We start from the raw sequence: 12,587 nt of genomic DNA on the forward strand, positions 1-12,587 counted from the left end.
GGAGAGGGTGCAGCCCAGGCTGAGGGACACCCAGCCACCCCTGTGCATGAATTTTGTGCACCAGGCCTATAGTATATTATAAGAGTTGTTTAACAAGCAAAAGCAATCAATATAAATAAAAAATTATTAAGAATCCTAGAAGCAAATGTGACCATATAACAACACTTATACATGACAACATGATGGATATACTATGAAAGTACCAGTAATATAGAGGTGTCCATACAATAATTTTAGGAGATCTATCTCACTATGCTCCTGATTGAAACATGAGGATTTAGTGGTTGCTGCTTAAAGAACTTAACCCTATTGACACACATCTCTAAGGCCTGTTTTATATCTCTGTTCCTCAGGCTGTAGATGAAGGGGTTCAGCATGGGGGTAACTACTGTATACATGACCGAAGCAATTATGTCTTTGGAACCCCATGATGAGGAGAAAAAGTAAACACCTGTAGCTGTCCCGTAGTATAAAAACACCACAGAGAGATGGGAGCCACAGGAAGAAAAGGCTTTAGAGAGTCTCTTAGTGGAGGGGACTCTCAGGATAATGGTTGCTATACGGATATAGGAGCATAAAATACTACTAAAAGGCAGGAAGAAAATCATTCCTCCCTCAGTGAATATGACCATCTCATTGAGGGAGGTATCTGAGCAGCTCAGCTTCATAAGTGCAGCAAGTTCACAGAAGTAGTGGGTGATGGTATTGTCAGCACAGGAAGACAGCTGGCCAACTAAGAGAGTGTGCAAGAGGGCATTGCCACAAGAGAGAATCCAGGAGCCAGCCACCAGCAGCACACACAGCCCCTCCCTCATGATGGTGGTGTAGTGCAGAGGCTGACAGATGGCTATATACCTGTCATATGCCATCACAGCCAGAATAAAATTGTCAAGACCAACAAAAAGTATGAAAATATACAACTGAGTAATACACCCCACATAGGAGATGGATTGTTCCTGAGTCTGCATATTCGTTAGCATTTTTGGGACAGTGACAGAGGAAAGAGAAATGTCAGAGAAGGCCAAGTGGCTGAGGAAGAAGTACATGGGCGTGTGCAGGCGAGAGTCCAGCCTGATGAGCAGGATGATGAGCAGGTTGCCCAGCACCGTGGTCAGGTACATGCCCAGGAACAGGGTGAAGAACATGCCCTGCTGCCCTGGTGGGATGGGGAGTCCCAGGAGGAGGAACTGGGACACGCTGTTCTGGTTCTCAGGCCTCATGCTGCTCTTCTGTCTGCTGGGGATGAAGAAGGGTTGGGAGTCTCAGGGACCTAGAAAGGAAGAACAGGACCATCACATCTCATACTGTCATTATTGGGAAAACCATTCATTTTTAAATACTTTCGTATTAATTTCTCACAACTGTGGATGTGTGCCTCTTCCCTCCCTCCCATTCTGGCTCCCGGAAAACATTGAGCCCCCAAAGGAGTCACAAGACCTCATCACACAGAAGTAAGAGGTGTTCTCTGTTTATTCAAATATTACTTTTAACATCACGTCTGTGTCAGAACCTCTATTAAGGACTGAAATGCAGCAGTGAACAAGCAAGGTGCCCACTTCTATGAGTTTACATCTTGATGAGCATAGAGTAATAGTTTATACACCAGGCCAGGGCCAAACCATAATAATTCACTGTGGCATGAATGGAACATGAGCCCCTGCAAAGTGGTGTCAGTTGTTCCTACCTGAAAGTAACTTGAGACTCCACTGCTGAGTGGGCGTTGTTGGAACATTGTCAGACTTCCTGTGAACCTGCCTGCTCCCAGTGACCCTCAGCTGTAAACTCAGGGACACTCTGGAAATGGGTGGCCATTGAAAGCCACTTGATGCCAGAATATCTTCAAAACCAGAATTGTCCACAAAGTATCTTTCATAATAATACTGAACATTTAGATGAACATTTGGGTACCAGGCTAAGGACTTTACCTACATTTCCTAATTAAATCCACTTATCAGCCTTATATTCCCAGATTTTAAAACCTCTTCACATGCCATACCTGGTTTGGCTCAGTGAATAGAGCATCGGCCTGCGGATGAGGGATCCCGGGTTCAATTCCAGTCGAAGGTATGTGCCTTGGTTGCAGGTACATCCCAGTGGGGGTGTGCAGGAGGCAGCTGATCAATGTTTCTCTCTCACCAATGTTTCTGGCTCTCTGTCCCTCTCCCTTCCTCTCTGTAAAAAGAATCAATGAAGTATATTTTGGGGAGAAAAAAAAAACACCTCTTCACAGCTGCTATAAGGATTTGTATTCTTTGACCTATATTAGTTTTTAAGAAATAGAAACATAAATGACACAAATTCTGTAGGCACACAGCAGTACAGCAGGGACAGAATGGTGCACAAATATATATGTGTATATTAGTATCTAATACATATGTGCTATGTAATATTTAAAACTTGATATATACACTGAGTGGCCAGATTATTAGAGGCCTGGTGCATGAATTTGTGCATGGGTGGGGTCCTCTCAGCCTGGCCAGGGGGAGGGGACATGGGTGGTTGGCCGGCCTGCCTGCTGGTCGAACTCCTGGTCAAGGGGACAATTTGCATATTAGCCTTTTATTATATAGGATATACAGTGAGTGGCCAGATAATTATGCATTCAGAGATCATAATAATCTGGCCACTCAGTGTATATATTACCATTTTCTATAAATTAAAAATCACAAAGTGTTAGCTACTTCATGGGGTTTAGTCTAATATGTCTATGTGATCAGAAACTTCCCTTTTCTTGCTTAGGAGCCAAACACAATATATTATTTTAGAGCTGTGAGGACTCAGAGTTGTCCAAAATGTTTTTATTCCCTTTACTAGATAATTTTATTCCTTTATATTTATTTACTTTCCAACTGACAAAAAATTCTCAACCACATTAAGATCTATTTATGCAATAAGTATTTACTGAGGGCCTCTGCAAGATTCACAAAACTAGTGTAATTCTTTCCATTTTATAGACGTGAAAGTGAGACCAATGTTTTAAATAACTTCCCCAAGGTCTCATCACTATTTAATGCTAATTCTGCCTAATACCTTCACAAATCATGATGCCTGGAGTTTATGGTTAGTTTGTTTGTTTCCCTGGGATGTTTAGTAAAAATAAAGAAAAGGTTGGAAAATTCTGAGCAACTCAGTCACACTCAGGTACATAAAAATGATAGCAGATCCATTTCAAGAAACAGGGTGTTGCTTAGAATTTGAGTATCTTAGGTAATGGTGCCCCACAAGGAGGACACTTTAGAAAATACTTGAATCGTGGATACAAATCTCTCTCTCTCTCTCTCTCTCAAACACATAAACACACTGCTGCTTTGAAAATGTAAGTCACCCCTGACCAAATTTCCATCCTAACGAAAGAATTGCCAATATGTGGTTCACCTCATAAACACTCATATGCATACATACACATTATAATTAACACAAAGTTGGACATACACAACCTACAATAATATACCTCTCACCCCAAAACACACTCACAATGCACATCAACACCCGCTTCATCATGCACCTGGTGAACACTCACCTCACCACATATACATAAACAGTATACACAAGCAGTATACACTCTCCTATTAATGAGAGTATATTAATGAGCTTCCCTCCTTCTGACCTTCCCCTTGCTGAGGGTGAGCAGTCAGCATGGGGCAGTTAAGTCTATTCAGTCACAGGCACAGTCATTAAACCACCACCAACACCCATGCATATGGTCACACACACATGGTCACATACACAGAAAATCCAATAACATAACTTCCAGCTCTCATACATTAGAGTATCTCCCACAGGCACAGCTCACATATGCACAACACACTGCTGAGCAGAGGTCTGAGCTCCCTCTGAGCTGACCTTGGTTCCTTAGGAGGTCGGCATCTTCTTGTCCAGCAACAGAGACAACAGTCTCACTCCCAATGCTCAGCTGTGATGCCAGTTTACGTTCACAGACATGAATCAGGAGTCCCTAATCACACGCCAAGAGACTGATAACTTGGTCTACATACGCTAAAACGAGACCTCTGAGTCAGATTCATAGCACATACACACACAACTATCAAACAGCACATATACAAGCATATACAATACATGTACACACACAGGATCATGGACACGGAGTCTCACACGTGAACCCATTAGCACTCAGGCAGAACCAAGGGCAGATTTCCAGCTCCTCTCACCTGGGCTCATTGGTGAGTTCAGACACCTTCACCTCCTCAGGTTTATTCAGGAGACCTAATGTCCAGACACACAGAAGCAATATCTGGGGCCTTAGCACTTCTACAGATTTTCCTTTTCCTTAAGCAGCTCCAGAGAAATGATTCCACAGATAACACTGCTAATGAGAGACTGCACCCAAGTCCCCAAGCTTGAGAGGAATTTCTGACTGTCCTTTGGGGAGTCATGTGTCAAAGAGTAAGAGGGTCTGGAGTCCTAGGGGACAGTGTCCCTTATTCCAGTCATGCCCTGGATGCCTTTGTTCTTGGGCATTGCCCCAGCTGGGAAGAAAGATTTTCAACTTTCTATTTTGAAATGATTGTAAAGATACAGAAAGTTGTAATAATGATATTAAGAATTCCTTGGCAATCTTCAGCCAATTCCCCAGTGGTTAACATTCTACGACATATGTTTACCTTCTCTGTGTGTACATGTACGTATATATGTATGTATGTTTGTATGTATATTTCAGGCTTAGATTTATTGCTAATATAACAGTACATATTATCAGAAGGCATGTGATATTGTTTCCAGTAGCTAGTGTTTTTATCCTTTATTAACACATTTTCAAAAAAAATTTATTGTTAAAAGTATTACATATGTCCCCTTTCCCCCCCCCCATTATTAACCCTTTTAGTCTGCCCCCACTTCCTACCCCAGACCCTCACCATACTATTATCTGGATCCATTGATTATGCATACATGCATACAAGTTCTTTGGTGGATCTCTTATCACCCACCCACCCATACCTGTCTTCCCTCCGAGATTCGACAATATGATCCATGCTTCTATGTCACTGTATCTATTTTGTTCATCAGTTTATTTTGTTCATTAGTTTCCACATTTAAGTGAGATCATGTGATACTTGTTTATCTCTGACTGGCTTTTTGCTTAGAATAATACACTGCAGGTCCCTTCATGCTATCTCAAAGGGTAAAAGATCCTTCTTTTTTACAGCTGCATAGTATTCCATGGTGTAAATGTACCACAGCTTTCTTACCCACTCATCTACTGGTGGGCACTTGGGCTGTTTCTGGATCTTAGCTATTGTGAATTGTGCTGCTATGAACATAGGGGTGCATGTATTCTTTCTGATTGGTGTTTTCGGTTTCTTAGGATATATTCCTAGAAGTGGAATTGCGGGGTCATATGGCAGTTCCATATTTAATTTTTAAGGAAACTCCATACTGTTTTCCATAATGGATGCACGGAGTGGTTACGGGGTGACCAGGCTGGCAGGCAGAAGCGGTTTGGGGCTATCAGGAAGGCGGGCATGCGAGCAGTTGGGAGCCAGCAGTCCTGAATTGTGAAAGGGATGTCCGACTGCCCGTTTAGGCTCGATCCTACCAGGATCAGGCCTTTGAGTCTAAACGGGCAGTTGGACATCCCACGAGGGGTCCCAGGTTGGAGAGGGTGCAGGCTGGGCTGAGGGACACAACCCCCTACCACCACCACCTTGCACAGATTTCTTACAAGGGGCCTCTAGTGTTGAATAAGAGTGGTGAAAACAGAAACCCATGTCTTGTTCCTGTTCTTAGGGGAAATGGTTTTAGTTTTTGCTCATTGACTATAATTTTGGCTATAAGTTGATCATATATGGCCTTTATTATGTTGAGGTATGATCCCTCTAATCTCACTTTGCTGAGGTGTTTTTTTAATCTTTATTGTTGGAAGTATTACATATATCCCCCTTTTTCCCTAAGACCCCTTCTAGCCTGTCTCCCCTTCCAACCCAGGCCTTCACCATGCTGAGTTTTTATAAAAAATTGGTGTTGGATTTTGTCAGATGCTTTTTCTGACAAAAAAGCATCTGGATATGATCATGTGATATCTGTTTTTCAATTTGTTTATGTGCTGACATTTACTGATTTGTGAATATTATACCAGCCTTGCATTCCTGGAAAAAATCCCACTTGGTCATGGTGTATATTTTTAATATGTTTCTGGATCCAATTTGCTAGTATTTTGTTGAGGATTTTAGCATCTATGTTCACCAGGGATATTGGCCTGTAATTTTCTTTTTTTGTTGTGTCTTTGTCTGGTTTTGAAATTAGGATAATGCTGGCCTCATAAAAAGTTATCCTTGATCCATTAGCTAAGGTAGTGTGTACTAGGTTCACTACTATAAAGTTGCCGTTTTTTTAGTTACTATTTTAACCTCATAATTAGTAGGTATCAGGCAGGTACATATTCTAATACTATGTAAACATAACTTTTTGCTTATTAAAATTTCACCTACTATACTTCACCTACTATCCATTGGTGATTTTCATATGAGAAAATCATTGCAAATGTGGTGGCCAAATAGTGATTTTTCCAATTCTATAATTTGTTATATATTTATTAGTTTTATTCTACTATCAGAAGGAACTTGCCCATATTCCACCCTCATTTATTTATTTATTTATTTATTTATTTATATCATTACAAGAGGCCCGGTGCATGAAATTCGTGCATGGGGGTGGGGGGGAGGTGGGGGCAGTGATCCCTCAGCCTGGCCTGCACCCTCTCCAATCCCAGACCCCTCAGGGGATGTCCAAATGCTGGCAGTCAGACATCCCTCTCGCAGTTCGGGACCACTCGCTCCTAATTGCTCACCTGCTTGCCTGCCTGATCTCTCCTAACACCTCTGCCTGCCATCCTGATTGCCTTTAACTGCTCTCTCCTTCCAGCCTGATCTCCCCTAACTATTCACCCCTGTCAGCCTGATCACCCTTATTTGCTCTCCACTGCTGGCATGATTGCTCCTAACTGCTCTCCCCTGCCTGCCTGATCACTCCTAACTGCTCGCACCTGCTGGCCTGATTGCCCCTAACCACCTTTGCCTTGGCCCTGCCACCGTGGCTTTGTCTGGAAAGACATCCAATAGGATGTCTGGAAGAAAACCGGTCTAATTAGTATATTATCCTTCTATTACTATAGATTACTATAGATAGATGGACTTGTGGATTCTTATTCCCTACGTTCAAATCCATTACTGTAGTTATTCATTATGAAGTCTTAGGTGTGTTTATTGCCTGCAAGGATTCTAAATTATCTCAGAGAAGCCAACTGGAAATATATAAAAGAAATACAAGGAATACAACTAGAAACTAAGAAACTAAAGGAAAGTTTACTCACAGGAGGTGGGTCTGGAATGGTACAGAAAGAATGAGGAATGGGAACAGTATAGATGTTAACATATAAGCTATCAGTTGAAATCTGTTTATACATTTTAAAACCCATAAGTTCAAACTGATATATCTAATTCTAGTTTGGCACCATAGAGTTCTTTGCAGCATCTCTTTTTCCATGTACAGAGCTCCTTTCCCTCAGAGTGAGAGGGACTCCTTTTTCCTCAAGTTTGCTGAATCTTTGGATACATGGTGAGTTGTTTTCAGAATCTTGAACTCACACCACTGTCAGTGACACTATATACAGCTTAAAACTTTATTTCAAGTGTGGTTGATTTTTACTTGTGAGAGTATGTAGATAAAATTTGAGGTTCAAAAATTAATTTAGTTACTTATTTCATTTCCCCCTTTAGTCTAATTATGGTATTCATTTGAAATATAGTTAGGTTCATTTGTTTTGTTTTATTCTTTGTTTTTGTTTTGTTAATCCTCACCCAAAGATAGTTTTCCATTGATTTTTAGAGATAGTGGAAGGGAGAGAGAGAGAGACAAAGAAAAAACATCAATGTGAGAGTGACTCATTAATTGGTTGCCTCCTGCATGTGCCCCAACCAGGGCTGGGGATCAAGCCTGCAAATGAAGTACGTGCCTTTGACTGGAATTGAACGTCGGACCACCATTCTGAAGGCTGACACTCTCTCCATTATGCCAAACTGGCTAGGGCTGTTTTGTTTTATTCTATTTTGCTTTATTTGCCACCTCTTCTGTTCATTTTTCAATGGCAAAATATAGCCAAAACTTTACAAATAACTGTACTCATCTTCCCATCTTTTCTGCCTCATCTCCTATAGATGAACAGTCTCATTAATTTCTGTTTTACTCAATTTATTGGGATGGCATTGGTTAATAAAGCCAAAAGATTTCAGGTGTACAATTCAGTAAAACATCATCTGCATACTGCATGGTGAGTTCACCACCCAAAGTCATGTCTCATTTCATCCCCATTTATCCCCTTTGTTCACTTCCACCTTTTACTAACCTTTTCCTTCTGTCTATCACATGTGGTTGTTTATCTGTGTCTATCTGTCATATGTATATATACATATGTAACATATATACATATGTAATATATTTGTAAATATATATTTTTTTTTGCTTTATCCCTTCACCTGTCCATCCAGCCTCAGTAACCACCTCCCTGCTGATAGCTGTCAGTCTATTCTGTGTATCTATGCTTCTGTTTCTATTTTTTGAAAAATATTACTTGTCCATTCGATTCCACATGTAAGTGCAATCATATTGCGTTCGCCTTTCTGTGACTGGCTCATTTCACTTAGCATAATAATTTTCAAACCCATCCATGCTGTCACAGAAGGTAAGATTTTCTTCCTATTTACAGCCGAGTGGTATTCCATTGTATAAATGTGCCATAGTTTTTTTATTCACTTATCTATTGATGGGCACTTGGGCTGTTTCCAGACCTTAACTACTATTTTTTCTTCCTATATTTCTTTTTGCTCAAATAGGCAGACATATATGTGTTCTATCTCCCCTTTATTTTCACCTAAAAGTGGCATCCTGTAAATGCTCTTTTGTACATTGCTATTTTCCCATTTATCCTGATTTTTCTTCATACTGATTCATACATATTTTGTGCTAAATTTTTCATAAATGCCAAACACTCAATTGCATTTATATTCTATCGAGTATTTTTTAGGTGTCCTAGAATGAGATGTAGGTGATGAGTGTTCTAAATGCCACTGAACTGCACATATACAAAAGCTAACATAATAAATTTCATATTTTGTATTTAAATTATACTTAAAAATTAAAGAGAAAGTAAAAATAATCTCTATATACAATACAAAAAATAATTATAAAATAATAATAATATATGAACAAGATGTAAATAGAGGGGGAATGATATAACAAAAATATATTTAATTAATTAAAAAGGAGGAAGACAAGAGCGAATAAATGTGAAACAGTTGTATCAAATAAAAAACATAGAAATATGAGGCATAGCCAATTTGGATCAGTGAATAGAGCGTCAGCATATGGACTGAAGGGTCCTACGTTCAATTCCAATCAAGGGCACGTGCTTGGGTTGCTAGCTCAATCCGCAGTAGGGGGCGTGCAGGAGGCAGCCAATCAATGATTCTCTCCCATCATTGATGTTTCTATCTCTCTCTTTCCCTTCCTCACTGAAATCAATAAAAATACATTTAAAAAATAAAGCACAGAGATTTAAAAAAACATAGTAATATGGAAAATATAAATACAAAACAGAAAATATAAATGTAAACATATTACGATTACATTAGATGTCAATAGATACAATTTTCCAGAAATATAATAATTGTTACTCTATATAAAAAGAGCAAAATCTAACATTACACTGTTAACAATGGACAACTCACAGATATAGGGACAAAGGAAAGTTTGAAGTGATAGAAGAGAAATACCATGTAAACACTAACAGCGAGAAAGCTGCATCATTACCATCTATACTAAACTAGTATCTATATCTCTGTCTGCATCTGTACATATAGATAGAAAGTATCCAAAGTAGATGAGGTCTGAAGGTAGGACCCAGTACTAGAAAAATCTTGTAATTATAAACACAATTATGTGCTGTTAAATGCATTTTTAAAAGTCTCATTTTACAAAGCTTTTTGTTGTTGTTGTTTTGGTAGTACCTGGGAATTTCCAAAATGTAATTTTTCTTATTATGGCTGATTGCAATCTACCAACATGATGACATTGAACATGAGTTGGAAAGAAATGCGCATAATCAGCTTCAAACCAACAATAGCCAATATTAAAAAATCAAGAAAAACAAATAAATGGAAAGTTCACCAGAAGCAGATTGTGATGCTAAATCAGAGCATCCTCATTAACACAGTATAAATAATATATAAACTAAATCTGACATGATTCAAAGGAGAAAAACAAAAATCCACAATTATAGTTATGTAAAATGTTTTGAATGAGATTTTGCATACATACTGTAAGAGATGATAAACAAGCAAAAAATAGCAATTACTAATAAAGAATTATTAACAACCCTGGCTGGTTTAGCTCAGTTGATAGAGCATTGGCCTGGGGACAGAAGGGTCCCGGGTTCGATTTCAGTCAAGGGCACGTGCCTGCATTGTGGGCTCGATCCCCAGTGAGGGGCGTGTAGGAGGCAGCCAATCAATAATTCTCTCTCGCCGAAACCGGTTTGGCTCAGTGGATAGAGCATCGGCCTGCAGACTGGAAGGTCCCGGGTTCGATTCCGGTTGGGGGCATATACCTTGGTTGCGGGCACATCCCCAGTAGGGGGTGTGTAGGAGGCAGCTGGTCGATGTTTCTCTCTCATCGACGTTTCTAGCTCTCTATCCCTCTCCCTTCCTCCCTGTAAAAATCAATAAAATATTTAAAAATAATAATAATAATAATAATTCTCTCTCATCATTGATGTTTCTATCTCTCTCTCTCCCTCTCCCTTCCTCTCTGAAATCAATAAAAAAGAATTATTAACAATCCAAGTAGCAAATGTGACCTAGTTAACATATTAACAACACATGTACATGATGACAGAACTCATGTTCTATGAAAGGTATATGGAGATTTGACCATACAATAATTTTAGGAGAGCTACCTCACTTTGATCCTGACTGCAACAAGAGGATTTAGTGATTGCTGCTTAAAGAATTTAACCCTATTGACACACATCTCTAAGGCCTGTTTTATATCTCTGTTCCTCAAGCTGTAGATGAAGGGGTTCAGCATGGGGGTAACTATTGTATACATGAGTGAAGCAATTATGTCTTTGGAACCCCATGATGAGGAGGAAAAGTAAACACCAGCAAGTGTCCCGTAATATAAAAACACCACAGAGAGATGGGAGCCACAGGTAGAAAAGGCTTTAGAGAGTCTCTTAGTGGAGGGCCTCAGGATGATGGTCCCTATACGGATATATGAGCCCAGAATAATAACAAAACAAAGAAAATTATTCCTATTTCAGTGAATATGACCAGCACATTGAGGAAGTTATCCAAGCAGCTCAGCTTCAGAAGGGCAGTGAGGTCACAGAGGAAGTGGGTGATGGTATTGTCAGCACAGAAAGACAGTCGGACCAAGGGGAGGGTATGAATAAGAGAATGGACACAGGCAACTATCCAAGAACCAGCCACCAGCAATGAACACAGCCCCTCCCTCATGATGGTGGTGTAGTACAGAGGGTGACAGATGGCCATGTACCTGTCATATGACATCACAGCCAGAAGGAAATTGTCATGACCAGCAAAATGTATGAAAAAATACAACGGAGAAATACACCCCATATAGGAGATGGATTGATGCTGAGTCTGCATGTTCATGGGCATCTTTGGGACGATGACAGATGAGAGAGAAACGTCAGAGAAGGCCAAATGGCTGAGAATGAAGTACATGGGTGCATGAAGGCGAGAGTCCAGCCTGATGAGCAGGTTGCCCAGCACCGTGGTCAGGTACATGGCCAGGAACAGGGTGAAGAACACGCCCTGCTGCCCTGGCGGAATGGGGAGCCCCAAAAGGAGGACCTGGGACATGCTGCTCTGGTTCTCAGGCCTCATGCTGCTCTTCTCTCTCCTGGGGATGAAAGGACAATGAAAATGTCCAGAGACTTTGAAAGTGTGATTATGGTCACCACTGTAGGGTTTCCTACTTTCTCCTGGAGAAAAATAACATCTCCTTGAATTCATATAATCTGCTAGAGTGTTCATTGCAAGCAACACACCTTCAATGTCCAATATGGCTTCTTTCAAATGAAACCAAACAAATTCATCCTTATTTTTTTTTAATTACTCAGGTTCCTGGCACTGTGCTAATTAAAGATGCAAGAATAAATGGAACACACAGGACCTCTTTCCTCTGCCCCCTGACCCTCTGGGCACACCTGACAGAGGACTGAGTGAAGGTAAGGCTCTGCAGGTAGATTCCTTGTGCTGGGAGTCTGGTGACATTGCTCTCTGGGCAGCTGACTTAAGGAGCTGAATCTATCATGGACACATGTGCCTCAGTATGTGAAGATACCAATATCACACATTCCTAGAGTTAATAAGAGGGTTCTAATTCAAGACACATGAATATCTGAGAACAGTGCCTGTATAAAATAAACACAGAAATTTTTAATTAGTATTTTTATGATGTGCTAACTACCCAAATAAAGCCAAGATCAAATGTAGGAATTTAATCAAACAGCATCTTGAGAAGATCAGCACAAAGGGCCAAGGAGCTGA

At 40.2% G+C, this 12,587-nt stretch overlaps 1 protein-coding gene across 1 annotated transcript; it reads right to left on the reverse strand.

The window, feature by feature from the left end:
• Positions 1 to 242: 242 nt before the first annotated feature.
• On the reverse strand, positions 243 to 11,921 carry LOC103295720 (olfactory receptor 1J4-like). The gene is made up of 2 exons (XM_028161388.2): positions 11,437 to 11,921; positions 243 to 1,221 (listed from the first exon to the last, which is right to left on the reverse strand). Exons 1-2 carry the CDS (start codon positions 11,919 to 11,921, stop codon positions 243 to 245), a joined length of 1,464 nt encoding a protein of 487 aa, XP_028017189.2.
• Between the last annotated feature and the right edge of the window lie 666 nt (positions 11,922 to 12,587).

The sequence above is a fragment of the Eptesicus fuscus genome, chromosome 15 (assembly GCF_027574615.1).
Source record: "Eptesicus fuscus isolate TK198812 chromosome 15, DD_ASM_mEF_20220401, whole genome shotgun sequence".
NCBI lineage: Eukaryota > Metazoa > Chordata > Mammalia > Chiroptera > Vespertilionidae > Eptesicus > Eptesicus fuscus.